At 34.3% G+C, this 24,038-nt stretch overlaps 1 protein-coding gene across 1 annotated transcript; it reads left to right on the top strand.

Annotated features, from left to right (window-relative positions):
• The first annotated feature begins 711 nt into the window (after window positions 1-711).
• On the top strand, window positions 712-23,577 carry slc6a2 (solute carrier family 6 member 2). Its single transcript, XM_083549656.1, has 15 exons — window positions 712-794; window positions 1,197-1,634; window positions 3,548-3,679; window positions 4,724-4,961; window positions 12,396-12,534; window positions 12,903-13,037; window positions 13,255-13,358; window positions 14,927-15,051; window positions 15,420-15,532; window positions 16,575-16,703; window positions 17,432-17,531; window positions 19,641-19,741; window positions 20,947-21,114; window positions 21,357-21,428; window positions 23,101-23,577. The coding sequence occupies exons 2-15, from the start codon at window positions 1,367-1,369 to the stop codon at window positions 23,122-23,124; spliced, it is 1,848 nt and encodes a 615-aa protein (XP_083405782.1). The 5' UTR covers window positions 712-794; window positions 1,197-1,366; the 3' UTR covers window positions 23,125-23,577.
• Window positions 23,578-24,038: the final 461 nt, after the last annotated feature.

Below are 24,038 nucleotides of genomic sequence, written 5' to 3'. Positions count from 1 at the left end.
AAATTGTTAAAACAGCCCAGATATTTTTACTCACAAGGTACTAGACTATATTAAGATCATAATCCAACCTTGCTTGGTTAAAGCAACTCTTGCATTTTGTTGGTGTTAGTGTAATAAACAAACAAACAAGCAAATGGTTAACAAATACGTGAAATAATTATAATAATTAGAATAATAATGATCAATATTAGTAGTAGTAGAAGTAGTAGTAGTAGTAGTAGTAGTAAAAAGTAATATTAGTAAATAAAGAAAACTGAACTGGTGCTTTAAGAACAACCAACAAATAAAAAACAATAAAAAAGATAATAATAAAGATATTAAGAAAATAATATATTTTGTTAATATGTTTAAGGAATTGGTGTAATTTATGATTTTATTGATTACACGTTAAATAAACGCCAAAAGCTAAAGAACTAAAATATTATAAATAAATTAGCCAACATAATATGCATATTAAGTGCAATAACAAAATCATTACATCAATTACAAGAAATACATGCATTAAGAATATAAACATTTAAAGAGGTGTAAAAAATTTGTCACATTTTCAGTAAATTGATTTATTGCTTTATTAATTTATTGTGGTCTAAAAAAAGAAATAATGGAAATAATCGGATCCGAGGCACACTAAGATATAGAATATCACGTGAAAAAATAGGAGGATGCCAATTTAAATAGTCCTGTAGTCTAAGGGAGGGGACAAGTCCACCTCCTGTAAGAATGGGCAGCAGCCTCTCATTCGCGTCTGGAGCGCACGAGCAGTCGGGCATGGACCAACAATCTCCAAGACAGAAGTACGGACTTGAAACTCGACTTTCACTGCTTTACTCTAAAGATGGACGTTATATCTAACTGATCAGCGCCTCGATTTATACAACACTTTCTAGCCTAATGCATGAATTAGTGATAACTCCTGTACTAACTCCGGTACTCTGGGGCGCGCGACAACTTACTGTTGATGCGCCAAACAATAATTCATATCTGTAGAACTTTACATAAGACTCATTTCTTTTTTAACCATCCAAAAGTTTCATTGTAGCATGTAAACTTTGCAACTGTACAACTTTATGTCTATAGTCGACATAAAAACAAGTGTTTTTGTTTATTTGTTTGTTTATCACTTCAGTGTTTCATGTTTCATAATTTCATTGACTTTTACCCCTTCAACCTTATCTCTTTCCCTCTTTCTTCTACAGCTGATGAATCAGTAAGAACCAAAAGTCGTCCTTATCACCCTCCTCTTCCCCAGAGTTCTCCTCCCCAGCATCACATCATCATCATCATCATCATCATTGCCAGTGCCGACTCGAGCGCCGGCCACCCGTCCCGCCTTTCTTCCGGCACCGCGCGCGCATCAGCGTCCGTCATGAACGTGCAGGTGGTGCCCGAGCACAAGCTGGCGTCAGTGGCCCCGCTCAAGCCGTTCGCCGTGGAGAAGAAGGACGTGGAGCTCATCCTGGTCAAAGAGCGCAACGGCTTGCAGTACACGAGCTCCCGCACGCGCACGTGCACCGAGGTGCCGGAACGCGAGACGTGGGGCAAGAAACTGGACTTCCTGCTCTCCGTCATCGGCTTCGCTGTGGACCTGGCCAACGTGTGGAGGTTCCCTTACCTGTGCTACAAAAACGGCGGAGGTTAGTGACGTGCTACTGATGTTCTTCATTTGCAACAAAGCTCTTCTCACAACTTAGTTCTTGCAGGCTTTCATTAAATGACTCAACCATTAATACTTGCATGCTGTTTAAAATCAAACTGAATAGAGGACATCGCATTTCTTTTAAACCTATTTTAGTAAAGTCTGAGTTAAAGAAGCATAAAGCAACACAACAGTGCAGCATATATATATATATAAAAAAAAATAGAGGAGGAAGACAGATGAAAGAGAACTAAAACCTGCAGACCTGCACCCCATAGTGGACTCATACTGTATGCACAACAAGGAGCCTCCAAAAAGACCATTAACCAGGACCTCCAAAACACAGTGATGTAAATCGACATTAACAGATTTGTGTTGTGGTGAGAAACAAACACATGGATTTATTCTGAGCTCCAATGTGAAGAGAACTGCATTGGTTAAAACGAGTGGTTGTAAAAGCATGGACCGTAGTTTCTGTATTGTCCACTTGTATTTTGTACTGTCTCTGAAAATGAGTGAACTAATTTCAAACTAAGACAGGAGACCTAATGTGTCAAAGTAATGGTAATGGCCAGACACTTTATTAATAACCCTGTGGTGGACTCCTGTACTCATCAGCATCAGATTTCCAGGTATGGATCAATCATGCAAAGATTTATTTATTTTTCTTAGTGATGCAGCAAAAGAGGAGGAAAAGTGTTACGTTCATTCAAACATGTGAATTAAAGGCTTCATAATAAGCAAGATGTTTGTGTTTTTGTTCAAATCAGTGCACATAGAAAAGTGCACATTTTGTTTAATTTTTAGCCACTGTATGGTGTGGTGAAGCTTGACTCAGCATATTACCCAAAATCCTTTACTGTTATTTCCACTGCTGCTATATTGGACACCATACTTGCCTATATATTATGTGAACTGAGCCTAGATAAATAAGTAGAGCTAATAAATAGAGCATGGATTGATCAGTCACGCAGATGTCCTGATTATTGTCTCTGGCTGGAATTGCATCTCTAATGACACAATCATCAAAAATGCAGGCTATTGTAGTGTCTGCCAAGGGTTTTTTTTTTTTTTTACTTCTTTTTTTGCAGCTAAGATGTCAGACATTTAAATAAATTTAACAGCAGTATAATGATTCAGATTTAGATTTAGTTTTTGTTTACTTTATTTCCACACATTCCATTTCTGCCATATAAATCCATACATTTTCCAGCTGACAAATCCCACATAGCTTTTTATTATCTTTGTGTGAGTCACTATGATTTATCTTGTATGGTTTGCTCAAAATTTTTGCCGAAATGTTTTGCCACCCTTGGCTCTGCTTTAAAGAACAGGCAACCATAAAGTGAACATTAGCTCCTCTTTACTTTTAATAAACATTAATCAAGAATTATAATGCAATATATAATGCATAATGCAAGCTTACTGTATCATGTGCTTAATTCAATTCAAGTAAACATTTAAAAATGTGAAAATGTGTTTCAAAATTGTTAATTTGTGTGCATTGTCAACACCCACTTACCTTCAGAGAATCTGTTCCTGCTTTCAGATTGAACCAATGGGGAAAAACACAAAGTTATCGAGGAGATGGAAAAGAAGTAGCAGTGTTGCTGTATCTCAAATCAAAGCTTATTCCATATCCCGTATCCGTATTAACACGTTATCTAGTGCTAGTGCTAATCTAGTGCTAAAAAGTTTTGTCTTTATACAGAAATATAAAGACAAAACATCTCAAAACAGTATACTGTGTGATCACTATTGATCCCTTGCCTTTAAATTATAGATAACAGTACATGAATTTCACTTTTATGCTGTTTTATTTTAGTACACATGCAGACAATCCTTTCATTTTTCTTTTCAATCTCTTTCTTGTTTCTGGAATGATAACACACATGCAAATTCTTTCTTCAGGGGCCTTTCTGATCCCGTATACCATGTTCCTGTTTATTGCGGGAATGCCGCTGTTTTACATGGAGCTGGCTTTGGGTCAGTATAACAGAGAGGGGGCGGCCACTGTGTGGAAGATCTGCCCTATTTTCAAAGGTGTGTTTTTAAAATCAAGCTTCATTACCTGCTTACACAAACAAAGGCATGGTTTGATCATGTCATGCCCTGAAGTTTTTCGAACAAATATTTAATATGCTTTAATTAAATGTGTACTTACAAGCCAATGTTTTTTTGCCTATTATAAAATAATGGTAATTGTATTCACAATCTGTTATATACTATACTAGAATGGTAGCTACAGGTCTTCCTGGGGATATTTTAAGTACAGTACAAACAGGTGATAAAATAAAAAAAGAATGTTGATGGTTCTGGTATATTGTTTTGTCTGGAGCATGTATTTATTTTGCTGACATGGTTTGGGTACACGTAATGTCTTTGAGATCAGCATCACTTCAAATAATATGATCAAATCATCAATTATTTGTAAAAATGTTGTTCATCCCTTCAGTACAGTTGTACTATGGAGAGTTCTTGAACCAATGCAATCCTTTAATGTATTAAATGTCAGGATGTAGTAAAAGTAGTATGTAGTACTGTATGTAGGAGAAAAATGTAAAAGAAATTTGCCTTTACTGTTACTTTTAATTGAATCCTAGATTTGCTACTATATGCAGTATATTTGCTACACTGTCATTAAAACAGACTTTGGTTTTCCATTCAGGTGGAACGCTCAGAATGCAGGTGGAATGCAGAAGTTGCTTCCAAATAAAAACACTGTAGAAAACTAACTACATGTTCATATGTCGGAATTATAGAAAATATTTTTAAATTAAAGCTTTCCACTTTTAAAAAGGCATCATATTCTCTGCCAAACTTGTTATACCCACTGGGAAATTTTGTTAACACACTGACGATGTGATTTGATAAGATTTGACCTGCAAAATGACCTGCAATGCAGTGACTTCCACAATTAATGCAGCGACTTCCACAATTAATGCAGTCAAGTGTGTAATGTTAGACATTGCCTAATATTTTCTAAAGAAATGACTCATTCGTGACTTATAACTTCTGCAATTCCAACATAATCTTATCACACCATTTTAAAGAATGCACTATATCATCTGTCCCATCTATTCACAGGTGTTGGTTATACTGTGATCATCATAGCTTTGTATGTGGGCTTCTACTACAACGTCATTATAGCCTGGTCTCTGTACTACCTGTTCTCTTCATTCACGAGTGAGCTGCCCTGGCAGCACTGCAACAACACATGGAACAGCCAAATGTGCAAAGACCCCAAGCTCATCACTGGCTCCATGCTCCTGAACAATGCCACCTATGCCAAGTACAAGCGAACGCCTGCTGCTGAGTTCTATGAGTGAGTTGAATCCTTATGTTAAATCCTATATTTTGTCAGTGCTTAGGATACTGTATGTTTTTATAGCACTGTATCATTGAGCTGTTGGGCCAAATGCATTTTTAAGGACAACAGAGTTGTCATTGACTTCATTTTCTCACTCTGAATATGCTTACTTTTGTTTTCATCAAGAGTTGCATGAGACATTGCATGTAGTTCAGATTTGTTGTAGATCAAGCTACAGTGTAAATGCACTCTGCAGTAAAAGCATCATGATTACCAATTATCATTTTTATAAATAATTCATCTCAGATTATGAACATTTATAAATGTTTATGAATGTACTCCTCAGAGCAAGGAGTAGATTTAGAGGGTGTGGCATTTTTGACACCTGACTTTTTTCATCAGTCTGGGCTAGGGATTTATAATGGATTCGTGGCTGCTCTAATAAGTAGATTATTTTACATCCATTAAGTAAGATACTCCATAGAATTATTTTGCCCTATTCAGACAATGCATCAAATCTTTCGCTTCCATTTTAATTCCATATTTAATTTTTCTATCCCTTTTGGCTGTGTTAACAGCACTTCTGTAAAGCATCTGTTACTAAATTAAGATGTGTTTCTTTAGATAATGTAGGAAAATTTTGAAAAAACATGATGAATCGGATCCTACTCCTGATAGGCTGTGTTGAATGGGTTCAGGTGTTAATCGTTAACAGTAGTAGAGCGTGGAAGGTGCCATAATTGATTCAGTCTAGGCTGAAAGCAGTGGGGCGTACAAGCATTGGATGGCTGTTTGAAAGTAGAGCAGTTTACATTCCAACAATCTTCTGCATTGAACGTGGAGTGAAACTTAGAACGGAAAAGTTCTGTTTAGCAGAAAGAATAATGTTCTATGTATTCCGAATGTTTTCTGAGGTCTCTTTCAAAGCTCTGCAGCAGTATTCCGCCAATGTATCATTATAACATACATTTGTTGGATCTAAAAAATTTAACAGATGGTGGTTTAGAATAGAACAGTGGTTTAAAGATGATCCACTGAAAATTCTTTTTTCAGCATAATATTTAATCAACTTAATTAGTCTGATTTACCAGGAAGTTATTTTGCATTGACATTTATCCCCTGCTCAAGTATACCATTTATAGCAGCGTTTGGGTACATATATCATTTATTTTTCATTCTTGGTTTTGCAAATTTTAAATTACCTTTTTTGTCTAGTGGTCTAATTATAATTTTTACATTTCAAATGTTATATTCATACCACAATATTTATTCATATTGTGGTTATTGGCCAAAGACAGTTTTCATACCTATCATGTGTTCATGCAATAAGTCAAAACCTAGATGAAGGTTCCTGAAAGTCTGCTGCTACAGGCCAAAGATTTAAACAGCAAGGTTTTATTTCGAAACACATTCATAACTCCTACTAAAGCTCCATGATTATAAAGTAAAGATAAAAGTAAGAAAAAAAACAGATGTTCACCCATAATCCAGACTATTTGAATTCTTCGTACTCAGGGCAGTGGAGCATCTGAGCTAACTTTTGCTTATTTTTAGAAATTGCGGTTTTCTGTGGAAAATTAGAATGTTAGCAAGAGTTTTATTTCTGTTCAACCAGGCTGGATGAACATTAGTGCCCTTGATTTATAGTGATGTCTGGCTGAGTGTGTTCTCATGAGTGTGTTTTATAGGAAAGTTATTTAATATATGCACAGAAACAAACCTGAAGGTGGATCTAGTGTTTGTTTAAAAAGTGACTCATTAATGACATCTTTGTTTTATGCAGAAGGTTTAAACATTTTGAGGTGTATGTATATATTTTCTAAACATGGATTCAAAAAGAGCGTTTAAAATGTCCAGTTAGCGAACAATACAAAAATCCACACTTGGTTTAATATTAAAAATGGTGACATGGAGACAAATAAAGGGCTCCAAAGAGAACTTGTCTTTGTTTATGTAAAACACCGGCCATACACATACAATCCTTATATAGTCAATTAAGTCAAATGCATTAATATGAGGTCAAAGATTCAAATTGCAGTCTGTAACACCATCTATACCTTAAACAATGGTCAGCTATAAAGATTAGCTTATAATAATAATAGACTCTGTGCATGTAAGCTGTTTACATACTCCTGGTAGCATCTCTGAAAGGGAATTTATTTCTATATAGTATATTCTTATAACAAAGTGTACATGAGAATACACATCCTTAAAGTTATCGATAAAACTTAAAAAATATAATATGAAGGCTTTCTTTTTCTTACTATCAGATGTGACAGCTGACTGCCTCATTATATGATTGATTGACATAAAAGACAAAAGTGCATAGAGTGTATTTAAAAAATATAATAATATTTGAACTGATGTGCAAATCATAGCTGGAACCACAGCATATCTTCCAAAATGACATTTTTTAATGTATTCATTCATTAATTTTAAACAATCGCTTTAGTATCAGCAACCTATTTGTCAGGGTCGCAGGGAATCCAAGCCTATCCTAGAATATTGGAATACACCATGGTTGGGATTCCAGTCCATTACAGTACATTTACACCTGAGGCTACAATCTACTGACTTTTTTGTAAGTTAGAAGGCAACCAGACAACACAGAAGAATTCCATGCAGACAGAATGAAATAATTAAAGAAAGTACAAGGAAGTTGACTACTTGGAAAAGTGCTGGAGTTTCTACTTGCGAAAGCATTCCTGAGGGTGAGAATTATGTGGAAAAATCTCAAGGCACTGGGCAGAAGCCTTCCCCTTGATAAATATACAGGAGTTCTATCTAAACAGGGAAAGGTTGTGTTTGATGTCTTTGTTAAAGTAAAATTCAAAAGACTCACCATAAAGCTGTTTAATACTGCACATGAGAGGGAGTGAAAGCCACAAGAGATTCTGGACTTTTTAAGCTGATTATACCACCCTGTACTTGCAGGCAATAAAACACACCCCCTACGAAGGAAATGTCTTAAGTTTAGTCAAGTTAGCATACTTCCTATTAAACTTCATGTCCCTGTTATGTTTCCTTACATTACAGTTTGTTTTTTCTTACATTTTGCTTTCTTTTTTGTGTGTTACCTTTCTCCTTTTGGTCTCTTACATAATGATACATGGTTTCCACAGCTGTTATTTGCCAGTACCACAGGAAAAAAACACAGGACACTATGATTTGTCTCATTAGTGTTCCAGAAGGAGTCTTGCATCAGCTTTTTTCTTGGCCTTGTAAGTGACAAAAATAATTTAATAACCCTCTTATTACAGATTAATTTAATGAACATAATCCAATGATTTAAATTATTAAATTAAATGTAGCTAAATATTTTGGATATATACTGTAACTGTAGTGATTTCTAAACCTGAAAGTAAGTACTGTTTTTGAGTTTGGATTACAGTGGTGCAGTGGCACAGCAGGTCGTGTCTGCCTCTCTGCCTCACAGCTTCAGGTCCCAGGGTTTGACCCTAAGATTGTATTCCTGTGTGTGGGGATTTTCATTTCATGTACTTTGTGTCTTTGTGTGGTTTTATATGGGTTCTCCAGTATTATTCTACCTCCCACAAACATGCCAGTAGATACATTGCTTTAAAACAATTATTTTAAGTGTGACTAGGTATATATGGTGCTATGTGATTAACTGGAATCCTAACCAAGGTGCATTCAAGCCTCATGTTCATGTTCTCAAGGTAGTCTCTGCATATGCCATAACCATGACCAGGATGCTGTTAGGTACTGAAAGAGAATGAGTAAGGCTTGGATTACACTCATTAAAGGGACACAAATTTAAATTGCCTGATATAAGAACAACACAACAATAAAATAGCAGATCATAAAAAGCCCATGGTTCACAGAGCAGTAGTTGTCTCTGGATCCCATTTTAAGAATCATGATTTTGCACCCTGGATGGACCCATGATTTTAAATAGTTCAACCCACATCTGCTCCATATTAAATAGAGAATTGGTGTAAGCAATTTTAAAGAATTATACATGCAGTATATATATATATATATATATATATATATATATATATATATATATATATATATATATATATATATATATATGTATATATATGTATATATGTATATATGTATATATGTATATATATATATATATCATACAATATGGGAAAACTGACTTGGTTTTCACTTTCCTAAAAAAATCACCATATAGTAAACTTAAAGCAACACAAAACAATAGATAGCTTTGGCAACATTAAGGAAGTTGTTTCCAGATTTATTTATGTCACATGTCACCACTATGTCTTTCTATAGTAGACAATCAATTATGACTTCTAGAGAAAAGAAAGTGTGACAATGTCAAGGAGAGGAAGTGTCAGCAGCCAGCGTACTACCCACACTGCATTTCAGTGCATTGTTTTATGAGTCAATCTATGTCTTTGGTGGGTGGGACGTAATAGTAGTTGTCAAAAATTATCGTCTAAACCTAGTTTTGAAATAATAATTTTGTCAGTCAGTGAGGATTCCCCTTTGAAAATCTAATTTTGGTTGAAGATGAGAAAAGGCATTTTCTGATTTTAGAATAGATGTTGCATTGGGTTTCTTTAAATAACGACTTTAAGGAATGAACAATATCAGGCTCAGTGTCTTGTCTGGATATTAGAGAAATTCTGTATACTGCAGAATAATTAATGTGAGTTGTGTTTTTTTGTGTTTATTTGTAAACGTGTGTGTGTGTGTGTGTGTATGTGTATGTGTGTGTGTGTGTGTGTGTGTGTGTGTGTGTGTGTGTGTGTGTGTGTGTGCGTGTGTGTGTGTGTGTGTGTGTGTGTGCGTGAGTTTGTGCATAAGGGTATGTGTCTTTCCACTATGCAGATGTGAATAGGGGCAAATATCTAATGTATGTTTACAACATAGTTCTGAGTCAGGCATAAAATGTTTTCAAATCTTTATCTGATAGTTTTTTTTGCTAATGGGGTTGTTTCATTGTTGTTTCTATAGTAATAGCTTATGCACAAAGGTTTGTATGACTCGCCTTTCCAATGTTTACAATTTAAGTAATAACAGGAACTAACTTGTCTCATGACGTTCCATAACATCAACGTAGCTATAAACAGTTTAATCACAGTAACCACAGTTTAAAACAGTGCTAATCATGTTGGTTTAACAGTGTTTGTTTTGTTTTACTTCCAAAAAAAATTATTAAAAAAAATTTTGGTAGAGGAAAATATATAGATGTCTGGACATTTTAGATGTGAAATTTAAATCTAAATCTAAATATCCTCTATACATTGTGTGTTAAAAGATGATGGAGTTTATTTTATTTGTGTTACTTGTTTCCTTCTAACCCATTACCCATTGAAGTTATTTCTTGAAGGCAAAGATACTGTATTGACTTAATAAGTGTTGTTACTGAAGGGGACATTGTGCCCAGTAAATAGATTCAATAAGTTGTAATTAATAAATAGGGACTTTAGTTACAGGGAAGCATTAAATTGGCATTTTTCATGCTCCAAAGTGTTTTATTTTACTTCTAATTATGCTTTTTCTCCATGAAAAATATGTATATTTTTTTATGTAATTTTTATTTTTACGTTTTATTTTGCATATGTACTTTTATATGTATTATATCTTGCCTCTATGCTAATGTACAACAAATCTCTAATACCAGCAAGAATAGTTTCTACTGTGAACTCTGAATTTTGGACTTTGCTATAAAAGAAAGCTGTCAGTACAGATTGAAGAGTGTAGGTCAGAGTTTTAAACCTTGCCTGTGGAAATGTGAGTAGAGACAGATGAGATCTGCTTCAGATTATAGAAGAAATATTTTCCCATGTTTCACAGAGACAGCTATTTGGGCATCACTTTTAAATGGCAACATTGTAAAGAAATTCACTCACTCACCATTTAGCCCTCCAACAGTAATGTAAATGAATAAAATGGAAAGGAAACAGTAACTTCTTCATGAGAGTTTTTATTTAGGAAGGAAAGGAACAAAACAATTATGTTCCTACTGTATATGGGGTTTGTTCAGCATTTAGGAACAATGGCCTTAAATTCTTTTGCATTGGAACTTCTGGGAATCTGGATCAGGTTAGCTTATTCTCAGAATGTGTGGAACTAATATTTTGCTCTGACACTTAGAAAAAGAAAAACAACATAATTAATATTTATCTCTTCTAAGGTGAGGCCCTATATATGACTGTTACTTTTCATCTTTTCATATTTATGCAGCCATAAAATTCTGAAACCCTCAGGAACTCAGAGCAGCAATAAGACCTGATGTAGCAAAAGGTCCCATGGGGCGAATGTGTTTAACATAGAGAACTGAGTCTATAACTGACTGTATGTAAAATAAGACCATTTTTCTTTTTGGATAAGAGATTAGAAACAGTCAAAAAATGTAGTTTTTTGTCATGACACAATGAATTTAATTTAATGCATTCTTACACAAAATGACAAACATTTAAAATGTTATGGTATTCTGGTGGTGCAAAAACATTAACAAACTAAGACTGCAAATCAAATAACATAACAGCAAAGCTTAAAACATCACATCAATTTTGGTATTATGTCAGCACATTCAGAGATGCAACAGCAAATATGGAAAACATAACATAAAATGTGTAAGGATTGCAGAATTTTCAGAAGCACAACAGATCATTTTAATTTGTAAACACAAAACAAATGTAGAACTATTGCAGCAAATTTGCTATTACAATGACCAATCTTAAAAACTAATTCAGAAATATGAGCTCAAATAAAGAAGCGTGATTGTAAATATAAAAAACAAAACAGCAAATTGGCTGCATCTTGGGACTTTCACTAGACCAGCTAATGAATTTCTCCCCCTAAAAATTTTATTTTAAATAAAAAAAAATAATTAATAATTAATTAATTAATGTATTTATTATTAGGCAATTTATATAAATGTTCTCGCTATTTAAGATCCTATGGGTTCTCCCAATTCAGTTTTTTTTATAAACAAATTAAATTTGCACATAACTTTACAAGCTCTGTGTAGAATTCTCACCACTTGTTTGAGGTCTTCTGACAGGATGCAGTCCCTTTCAGTTCTCATAAATTTGAGGAGATCCTGAAAGCAGTTAAATGCATTTTTGTATAAACTTTGATAAATAGTCATGGCCAGAACAAACTGTTCTCCTCTAGTCCTCTGAATAACTTTGCAATTGTTATGTGAGTGTTGTGTTCTGGATGTGGGTTGTTCCAATGGTCAGATCTTTAAATAGTGAATAAAACATTTCTGAATGCCTTGTGACTTCTGCCACCTTTAATAAAGATGAGTTGCAGCATGTCATATTTTACAATCATTATTCCCAACCCTTTTAAAGACAACAATTAAACTTATAAATAAATTGTCATATTTTATGTTCTGTAAAACCGTAATCTATGTAAATAACAGTCTTCTTGATCATTCAGAAAAACAAACTGTATTAAGACTTATTAAAATGCAGGAATGTATTCTTTGCTTAGACGAGAAGTATTACGCATCCATGAGAGTCAAGGAATCCATGATCTGAAGGAACCTCGTTGGGAGCTGTCTCTTTGCCTCGTGGTGGTCATTTTTATTCTCTACTTCAGCCTGTGGAAGGGCGTTAAATCTTCTGGAAAGGTACTAAAAAGTTGAATGTGACATTTATTTTAATAGTATTTTTTTCAACAGTAACTTTTTATTCTGATTTTACTTTTACTTGGAAACTTTACTATTAAATCATTTTCAGATTTTTTTTAATGAATGCCATTTTTGATTAACCATCTGGATATGGTTTATATTCATTTATGCATCAAGGGATTTATGCATGAAGGGATTAATGCATGAAAGAGGATTGTAAACCTGTTAAGAAGATATGCAAGTGGTTGGAGGCAAAAAATATATATTTATGATATATTTCAAAAGAGAGATACAGCATTTTAACATTTTATGTAATTAATTATTTTCAATTAATATATATTTTTTTTATCTTGACCAATTTTTTGCAGGTGGTGTATATCACTGCCACAATGCCCTATATTGTACTTTTCGTGCTGCTGATTCGAGGCATCACACTACCTGGTGCTATGAATGGAATCCGTGCGTACCTCTACATTGACCTCAATAAGCTCAACAATCCTCAAGTGAGCTTGTGGTTAACTGCAATTTAAAAATATTTAACTTACTATCATCAATTTACTATAATAAAATAAAATACTTAAAATAATCATATCTATAACCTTAAACCATACACCTAAACCATTATGTTATTTCCTTGGGAATAAATGATTGACATTTTCAGTTATCTACAGTATAAGTATTGTGTCTTTCTTTTCCTTTATATGTATTGTTGTCTTCCAGGTTTGGATTGAAGCTGCCACTCAGATTTTCTACTCTCTGGGGGCAGGTTTCGGTGTGCTTATAGCCTTTGCCAGCTACAATAAATTTGACAACAACTGCTATAGGTAAAACACAGTCATTGATGAAATCTGTTGGGTTTGGGTATAATGGCTTCCTTCCCCAGCACTATATCATGCACACTGCCGCTCTGTGCATTTTATCCTCATCTTTCCGTCATTAAATAGACATAGGTTCAGGTAAATGATGGCTATCTCCATCTTTGTCCTTGGAGCTATTGCTCAATTGAATAAGTGTCATGGCCTGTGTCACATTTATGCTCTTACCAGGTGATTGTCCTTTCTGCTTTGTGTCAATGTCTAAAGAACATGTCAGATAGAAGGACCTTAAGCCTTACTGATAAAAGTTTGTGTTTTATTGCTAAGTCTGTGTCTCTTTATAATACCTTTTTTTTTAATGGATAAGTAATATTAATTGAGGGATTATGCTGTTTGTACATTTTAAACCACATTGACTACATTAAACAGCAATGAAAACATACATATATTTGGAAAATATATGTAAGTTAAAAGCACATGAAGTTACGAAGTTAAGAAAAAACATTATCGCAATTGTTTGCATGATTCACATAATTAATTTTACATTTTCTTGCAACTCCCTTTCAAATCATTTCCTTAAATTCACTGGTTAAGTATATCATTTACATTTCATTAACTATGCCTATGATTGGCTACTGGTACTGTGAGAGAGTAAATCTACTTTTAGACAAAATAAGAGAGCTAAATCCACATTTAGCTCGATTGGACTTCTGGCATCAGATGACAGTTGGCATCATTTGGATTTTAGCTAATAATACTGCTAAATGCTTTTCTGTTACACCACACAGAAGTCCCTGCAGAAGCTGTTTAATTCAAATTACAGATTATGCAACTGATCAGTTTTGAGCTGGACACTCTAAATCACTGGACACTAAATAGTAGGACAAGTGCAATATTGGTCACATTACAGACAAAAAAAACCCAACAACAAACAACACTAGACCACACTCAAACAGCACTCTAAAGTCATTTGTTTAGCTGTGTTAACAGCCTGACCCCACGCTAAACAAGCCCGATGATAGTTCTATGAGGTAATTAAACATAAGATCTCACACAGGGTCTCATTCATCATTAACCTGAATTTCCCCATTAGATGAACAATAGCTTGGCTTCATGCTAATGGAAAAGCAAAGCTCTCTTGTCTTTGGATTAAATAAAAAAGAATGGAGCTCAGGGCCAAGACATGTTTCCAATAAAAATGTAGATTTACTATTTTGTTTCTGTTAGAGAAAACTAAAAGTCTGTGAAAGAGTCCATGTTTTTGTGATAACACAGACTGACTTACAGGAAAGATCTTACATAGATCTTACATTAGTTTATTTAGATTCTTTATTAACATCAGTGCCACAGTAGACCTAGGGTTTATGAACACTGGAAAACTGCAATGCAGGAATACACCATAAATGGGACACCATTCCAGAATTAATCCCAGGCGTTTATCTAACCTTGTCCATCATTTATCTAAATAAATACAGAAATGCACTGGTAACACTTATACATTTCATTAATTTGGTAAAAGGACAGCTATTATGTAAACCCATGCTGATATAAACCTGTGGTGCATTGTGCTTTTGCAGGGATGCCCTCCTGACCAGCACCATAAACTGCATCACCAGTTTCTTCTCAGGGTTTGCCATCTTCTCAGTGTTGGGTTACATGGCTCATGAGCATGGCGTCAGCATTAAGGAAGTGGCCACAGACGGTGTGTATGTTACATTGCTGTATTAGATTTAGACATTATTTTTTGATTGGCAGATCCTTGATTCCATTATTTTACAATGCTGAATCAGAAAATAATGGTAAAGAACATTCAAGTGCAAAAAAACAAATATTTAAACATTTCTGAATGTGTTGAATACTAGTTTGCTGAGTGGAATATAAGCAATACTATTTTCGGAATGTCATTGTTTTAATAGTTAGTTTATTATTGCTCATTGTTCTATTTGTATATTACTTCTTATTGCATAACATAATCATAACATTCTTGTTCCTTCATGTAGATTATGTTGTTATTCCTTGGCATATCATCCTGTAATACTGCATTTATTTCTGATGTGTGTTTGAATGCAGGGCCTGGGCTTGTGTTTATTATCTACCCAGAGGCCATTTCCACTCTCCCTGGATCCACTTTCTTTGCCATATTCTTCTTCATCATGCTTCTAACCCTAGGCATTGACAGCGCTGTAAGTAGCTTACTGAAGAATAAATAAAATCTCAAATCAGCAAAGATTACTTTTTCAATATGCTGGCTATTTTGATGCTATATATGAAAATTGAGTTGTGTAAGAGAGTCTATATATAGTCTATATATAATTTTGTAGGTTGGTATGCTGTTAGTATGCATGGTAGCATGACTCTGTCCATGTACAAGATTATTATTATTTTTTTATTATTATTATTTAATTATCCAGCTTGCTGTCATGAAAAAAATCATAACAGATTTTCTGTGATCCCAAACTGTAAATGCTTATTATTTTAATTCTAACACAAATTAGTTGCCTAAGATTAGCTATCCTCAAGTAAGACTCATAAACTATCCAGCAATAGACAAGTAGCTAAAGTTCTAATGTGAAAGGATTTCAGAGAGGATTTTTTAATTGTATTTATACAGCAAATGTCTTAGCTAAGACAGGACAAAAACTCTGAGATACATTTGAAGTCAAATTAATAATTAATAAACAATCAATATTTTCATTAATACCAGACATAGAGATTTCTAAGAGGATTTTACTCATTAATGTCAATGATTTTCATGACTAAATCTAACCAGCAAATTTGTATTTTATTTACTGTTAATACTAACTAGTGTGCTAACATAAATCCATATTTGGATCCATAAAGTCTAGACTTTCCAGTAAACATGAGCTATAATAAAAGTTTTGTTGTTTTGTTTTTGATTGTTGATTTTTGTATGACGATTTATTTATTCTTAGTCCAAATATCCTCTATGCAAACATGATTTGCCTATAGGGAAATAAATATTTAGATATTTGAAACAATAATTATTTAGAAGAATATATAAATGAAAATATTTTTGATATGAATATAATATATAAATATTTCAGACATGTATAGTCCTTGTTTTGCCATTAGCATGCCACAACAAACTTCACATTGACAGGAAAAAAAAACTGTAAACAGATTAGAAAAGCAAACACACGACACACAAACACACTCCCATTTAACAAACCAACACCACCCATACACTATGTCCTTTTTGTTCAGATGGGTGGCATGGAAGCAGTCATCACTGGACTTACAGATGACTTCAAGATTCTTAAGAGAAACAGGAAATTGTTCACCTTCATCACTGCATTTGGGACCTTCCTGGTTGCCTTACTGTGCATTACAAAAGTATGAAACATTTGATTGCATAACTCTGATAGTGAGCTAGTGAGAACTTTTTGCAGAAGTGTAAATGAACATACAAAAAATATTTTAGCCTTCCCGTGGGCTCACCACCTGCAGGAGGGACCGTAAGGGACGGTGCTGTGAAGATTGGGCAGCAGTCGAAGGCGGGGGCCTGCTTAGACTGCTGCCCCCGCGACCCGAATTACGGATAAGCGGGAGAAAATGAATGAATGAATGAAAACATTTTAGAAATTGATGTTGACAATTTTCAGAATCCTGTTCAAATTTACTTCGAATATTGCAGCAATGTTTTCGGCAATGCCTTACTTACTTAGCTATATCATGCCCTATTAAAAAGCAGCATAATCAATATATATAGCCTTTCTTATATAAAACATGATTTTCTCATAAATTCTGAAGATAACTGTTGTTTGTCCTGTAAGCTGTCAGATACAGGAAATAGTTCCTGCTTACAAACCTTTTTTTAACATGTGGTCATTGATTTTTTTTTTTATGAAATTTCAGGAAATTTAATTTAATTTAATTTCAGGAAATGACTGACAGGAATGATTAAACATTAATAAAGTAAAAATGAGCTTCCATGGTTATTTTTTTGGGCATATTTTTGATGATACATTTATGTGATAACTGTTTTAATTGTTTGAATTTTTTTTTTATTGTTTATAATTGACTCCTTTTTTTATGTTATTTTTGAAAACTATTGTCCATAGGGAGGGATCTATGTCTTTACCCTGTTGGACCACTATGCTGCAGGGACATCCATTCTGTTTGCGGTCCTTGTGGAGGCCATAGGAGTGTCCTGGTTCTATGGTATGTGATTCTGGCCAGTCAGTTCAGTTAAATAGTTAAAGTCAACTAAGCATTACTTGCTATATACAATCTGCACTATATTAGTATGCATGGTGGCGATCATACTTGAAAGAGCAGGATATTGCTGAACAGACCTGTAAGAAGAAATTTATTTTTGACTTAGTTCACCAACTTATATTTATCCACCTATTTTTTTTTTTCTTTGATAAACACTCACAGTTAGCCTCAATTATAACTTTGGTAGTAATGTTGTGTGTACATGCGTGCATGAACCAAACCCAACTCAGATTTTCCACCAGAAAAATCTGAAAGTAAATAAAAAAGGATACATTTCTTATTGTGCATATGTTATTGATACATAAAGTGCAGAGTGTATTCCCAAAACAGCTCATTTGCACATAGAGACATCCACAAAATTCTATAACAGTAAAGTGTACAGCTTAAAGTGGACTTTATTTTTAAGGACGGCGGACTTGAAAATGATTTTAACACATATCTATAGTTAAATATATATTATTGTAATAATAATAAGCAAGTGTAAAATCTTCCAACAACTTTGGAATTTTTTTTTACTATTTATGGCAATGCATATTTGGTAATTTGTTTAAATTAAAAAAAAATTAAAAAAGGTAGTGAGAGGCATGGATTGTAAAAGTAGTGGCTTACCTGTAAAGTCATCGTCCACTGGTTCCAAGAGGTTCCATGTGGATCGGATAATGGTCTTACAGACGATGATGACTCCTTGACATGTAAGGACTGCTAGTTTACAGATAGAATTTATTAATATAATATATTCTTTCCAATGAATGCATCAAACTATTATAGCCTGATTGTTTGAAGTGCAATTCTTTCTTGTGAAATATCCATACCTATAAGCCTAGGTTTTGTTACAGGAATAACACTGTAAGTGGTCAATCTGCTGAACATGGGATTACACATTTAGCCTGGAGTTTTGCTGACATTAGAAGTTATTTTTGAATGAATTAACATCTTTTTAACATTTTTCAGTGTCCTACATTTTAAACAGAATTGTCCCGATTAGGAAATAAAGATTGTCTAAGACAAATTGGCACTAAGAGTTTTGAATGCTTGTCTAAGCTTACTTTTGTTTGAGTATCCTAGGGATTCCATGTTTTTTGTTCATTCCGCAGTATATTGCAGGAGACTGAAATGGAAAAAATAATCTCCCACAATAGACTAATTTGTGCACACTAAGAAGCATAAGTAAAATACAATTGCCTTTTTAGAAGTTCAATACAAAACCCATTGTTTATGCACCATATCTAGATTGATAAATGAGGTCCAAGGATGGTTTGTGGAAATAAAATATAAAAAAAGATGACTGAAAAAGGTTTGATTTTGTTTTTCTTTCTGTCATATGTATTAAACATGTGCAGACATATAGTATTACTAGCAAACTATAAGTGTTGCTGTGTTTTTACTGTAAATGGCAGACCAGGAAGTTATATCATGGAAATATTACATTGTTTTACTGCATTTCATGTTTTTACTGTTTAAATGCAAACCATATGTTAGGATTCCTATGTAATGTAATGACCGGTCTGAGCTATATATTAAGTCATAGAATTATGTCATAGGGAGTCATTCAATGTTTTCTTAATGGAAAAGTGAAGAACTTAAAAATAAGTACTGAAAGCTGGTGGCTGCAATTCATAATAAATCCACTGACGTTAAATCTGCCTTAAATGGGTGCCTTGGAGCTTGACTGTCTGAGTGAATGAAAGGCATTTAGGAATCCAAGTCATAGCCAGGACCTAATGTGCGGTTAGAATTTTTTATCTAATAAGTCATGTTGCATTTCTTGCACTTTATTTGATTTCAGAATGTAGCAGGGCTTACTAGTAGAATAATGCATTTATGTTTGCATTTGACAGCATTACTCATCTCATGTTTCACAATATCATCCTTTTTTGCCTCCTTAGCCTTGATTATCTCACTTTCCCTATTCTTTTGCTGCAAAATTTATAAGGTCAGATTTCTGGTCAAACTGAGAGTCCAGATGTTTGTGGATAAACTGAATCACTGTATTCGCTCACCCTGTGTGTGTTTGCCTGTGTGTCTGTGTGTGTCTGTATGTGTTTGTCTCAGGGGTGGACAGATTTAGTGAAGACATTGAACAAATGATGGGCTTCAAGCCAGGACTCTACTGGAGGCTTTGCTGGAAGTTTGTCAGTCCTGTTTTTCTGCTGGTAAGGAGTGATAATGATGTTGGAAAACATGTATGATAACATTCAAACACACTGATTGAAAGACAGGATAGCTTATACCATTTGTGACAACGTTTTTCATTAAAAGTGTTTCAAGTCAATAATCATGCCTTGTCCTATTTTGGATAACAAGCATGGTAAACAGAACACTTCATGTTAAAAAGATTGTTGTCTAAACTTAAGAAAATCTGACATCTCTGATATTTAAACAAGGCTTTTAGTCTGTTCATGTTCCCTGGTGGTCTAGTGGTTAGGATGCGGCGCTCTCACCGCTGCGGCCCGGGTTTGATCTCTGGTCAGAGAACCAACCCCAGCCATTAGGGTTGCACAAGCCTTAGTGCCGGTCCCAAATGGGGAGGGTTGCATTAGGAAGGGCATCCAGTGTAAAAACGTGCCAAATCAAACATGCGGATGGTTCACTGTGGTGACCCCTAACGGGAGAAGCCGAAGGAAAGTTTTTTAGTCTGTTCATGAGATAGATGCTTGTTTTTCATGGGGCATTTTTTCCCTTTAGTTGCTCAATGCAGCATAAGCCCTACTTTGACCTTTTGTGAAGCAAAAGTAAATTTAATTTGTACAATTATCACAGTGTAGTCACATTATCAACATTAATGATCTTAGTGCCTTGTAATGGGTTTAGTGATAGGGATTAGATTGCATTACATTCTTTATTTAAACAATTTCATACAGAGCAAGAAATAATAATATACCACATCCAATCCTCAAGCAACATATATCGGTTCAGGGTCTCTTTCTGGAGCAAATAAATATTAATCAAATGCAGATGTTTGTGTTAAAAGGCACTCATAAACAGTATTATAAGAAACATATGAGCAAGTCTGGGTAAAACATTATTCCACCTGGACCAAGACAAGATTCTTTCCTTTGCTGCTAATAACTCAGTGAACTTTAGGACCGAATGAAGGAACAAAATTGGTTTATATGACACCTGTTAAGCAATGAAGTAACTGTAAGGCCCTCACAGGCCATGAACAGAGTAGTGTAATATTTCACATACGCAAACACATGCTCTTGATATTCATACCTTTGATATTCTGTTTCAAATAAGCACAGGGAGTTGTAGTTAAACATAATAGGAGCAATAACAATATTATTATTGTCTCAGCTTACTCACACCCCAATGGATGATAGATGACATTCCCTCATAGCATGACGTTGTTCTTTAGGTTGTGGTGATTGCCAGCATAGTCACGGGCAACAATATGGAGTATGAAGGCTATGTCTTTCCAGGCTGGGCTACATTGGTGGGCTGGGGCATCGCCCTTTCCTCTATGATGTTTGTTCCACTATATGCTATCTACAAATTCCTCAGTGTGCCAGGCACCTTTAAGCAGGTAAGTGTCACTTTTATGTTAGCAGCTTCCCATGAACTTTGCACTATACACTGTATATTCTGTATTCTTATGTTCTAAAAATGCTGTTTTGTTTAATAATTCATGCAATAAATTCTGCTATTTTTTCTATTGGCTGTTTATATACATTGTGCTGTGCCCTATGTTTGGTATTCTTCATTTCTTTTTTAGTATTGCCTTAATATATTGCACAATATTTATATTTATATTGGTTTTTATTTCAGAGAATAGCATACTGTATTACACCAGAGCATGAACATCACTTGGTGGCAGAGGGGAATGTCAGGCAGTTCAAGGTGAGAACTTTAGTTTGTTTTGTTTTTTAACTTTATCTATAAAAACATAAGACTACCATAACACAAAATATCAAGTAATCACTAAATGGAGTAGGTAACTAATAAAAACTAGATTTCTGTCTTATCATATGACTACTTTCCACACCCTACTATACATAACAGAGAATAATATACCATACAGCTTATTCAGTCACTATAGTTAACAGTGTTTATTTCTAAGGATGGCAAGCAAAGCAAAAGAGCCAGGGGAAGTGGAATAAAATAACCAAATTTTGTTCACCACTTTCTTACACTTTGCATAGTATCTCCTGGGTTGGGTTTTCTATATTTTACTCTTACGTTTGAGGTTTCCAGGGTTATGGTTGTTTCTTCTTCTAGTCTGTATACATGCACTGCAGGCTGATTGGCATTTCCAAATTTGCTATAGTTTGGGTGTGCATGTGTGTGTAGTTGTGCCCTCTGATGGGCTGTGTCCCCCAAATTTTGACTTAGGTATAACATATCTCTTTTATTGCACTATCCATGACCATTGTACTCATTGTATATAATTCATCTGTCATAAATCATTTGTATCTATCATATATCATAGCCGTACCAGCCTGTACAAATGTAAATATTTTACACTGCTACCAATGGCCTTCTGGTTAGATGATAACTGCATTTTGTTGCCTTGTACCATAACTTGTGCAATGCAATTAAAGTTGAATCTAATCTAATCTAATCTAATATAATCTAATCTAATCTAATATAATCTAAAAGAACTCTGGGCTAAGATCCAGAGGTATAGAAAATGGATGGATGCCTGGAAAGTTAAACTTGAGTTGAGAAAAGTTGAGGAAAGGTTTCCAAAAATCTCAAAATGCAAAATATTTGTCTGATATAATTCTTTGGTAGTCTGTTGTATGGATCTGGTATACAGGTATCCCCTGCTTTACCGCAGTTCGAATGTTCGAATGTAATTGCATTTTCCACATTACTTTGTTTGACTGTTTTTCCGGTGTCTCACGGATAGCACGATAGACCAAAAAACTTATAGGGAATTGTTTTGATGAAGTTTTATGATGAAATATTAAAATTAACTAAAATGTTAATACTGTACAGTACATGTACTCACTATAAACACTATAAATGTGATACAGTGTACTGTATATCTATGAATTTACACAAAATTTATCTCGCTATATTCTTGCAAATGTTTTTTGTGTGTTTTTAAAATATGTGGGAGGATGATTTGTGGCTTAAACAATAAAAAAAAAGAATTTTGGGGTGGCGTCCGTTTATCGCGGGGTTTTTTTTATGGTGGTTTTGGAACGTAAACACCATGATAAACTGGAGTTTACTGTATAGATAGATAGATACAAAGTTTAAGCCCCTAAATTTTAAACAACATCAGTGGTCATAGTTACTGTGCCTTCCTCACTAACAACACTACATACCGTACCATCGTTATTACTTTTATTGCAGTTATAAAATGACTGAATATTGGACTTTAAACTAAAAAAAACAGAATAAATAAAAAAGTATTTGTGAAATAATCGAGGTTTTCTTGCATACAAATACAGTCATAGACCATAATACAACACTGAGTCCCACTTAAAGCTTGACTGTTGGTAAGTAACCACAGATCTGGTCACTAACTTGCTCATGTATTATTCTGCACCTCCTTTTACAGCTCAAACACTGGCTTGCCATCTGATGTGACTACTGGTGCTGGAATGCCATTAAAAATCCTAGGTGGCTGATGTGCCATATGTGGACCCAGAAAGAAATGTGCCTCCAGTGAAGAAGACAAAGAAAAGCGATGACTGTCTCAACAATGTACCCTAGTGTCTGCACAACTCTGCTTCTGTCCTGTGGGTCTCCTTTTCTCATTAGTGGAGAAAAAAAGTCTGTATTTTGCTTTTTTTAATAGTAATGATTTTTAATACATTACACCACTAAAACCTCAATTTATATTTTATTTATGACCTTTTAAATGAATTGTATTAATTATTTTTTTATACTTAACCTCAACCTGCAGAACATTTAGTGTTTCCAAAGTACATCATCACATGTCAATGTTTTTATGTCTGTATGTGTGTGTGTGTGTGTGTGTGTGTGTGTGTGTGTGTGTGTGTGTGTGTGTGTGTGTGTATGAGCATGTGTTTATGAGGGCAGAACAAAAAACACAAAAAACACAAAAAACCCTAGCTAATGGGATGCTTAAATGGAATAAGAATCCCATACACATTTTTTTGTGTCCTCTAGTGAATTGCCAGTGTATCTTGACACAATTTTAGCTTTGTGGACACCTGCCACTGTGTCAGTGCCTTATAATTAATCTACTGCTCCCTTAATCTGTGTAATAAGGCAAATCTTTAAAATTATTAGAACACGTGGTCAAGAATTAAGTAGATTTTCTAAAAAAAAATATACCAGACACAATTTTCATTATTATCTATTAAATAATTATAGTAATATGACAGAATTATTAGTTATTCTATATAATAAAGGAAAATTATCCTTTAAGTTGCACTATGCCAAAAAGATTTTTTCAAGCTCAAAATTGCTCATCTTTAATATTGTTCTAAAGCTCATGCTCAATATCATCAACAAATGTAGGGCTTTTCT

The sequence above is a fragment of the Silurus aristotelis genome (assembly GCF_946808225.1).
Source record: "Silurus aristotelis genome assembly, chromosome: 9".
NCBI lineage: Eukaryota > Metazoa > Chordata > Actinopteri > Siluriformes > Siluridae > Silurus > Silurus aristotelis.
This window is presented reverse-complemented; position numbering and strand designations above follow the sequence as displayed.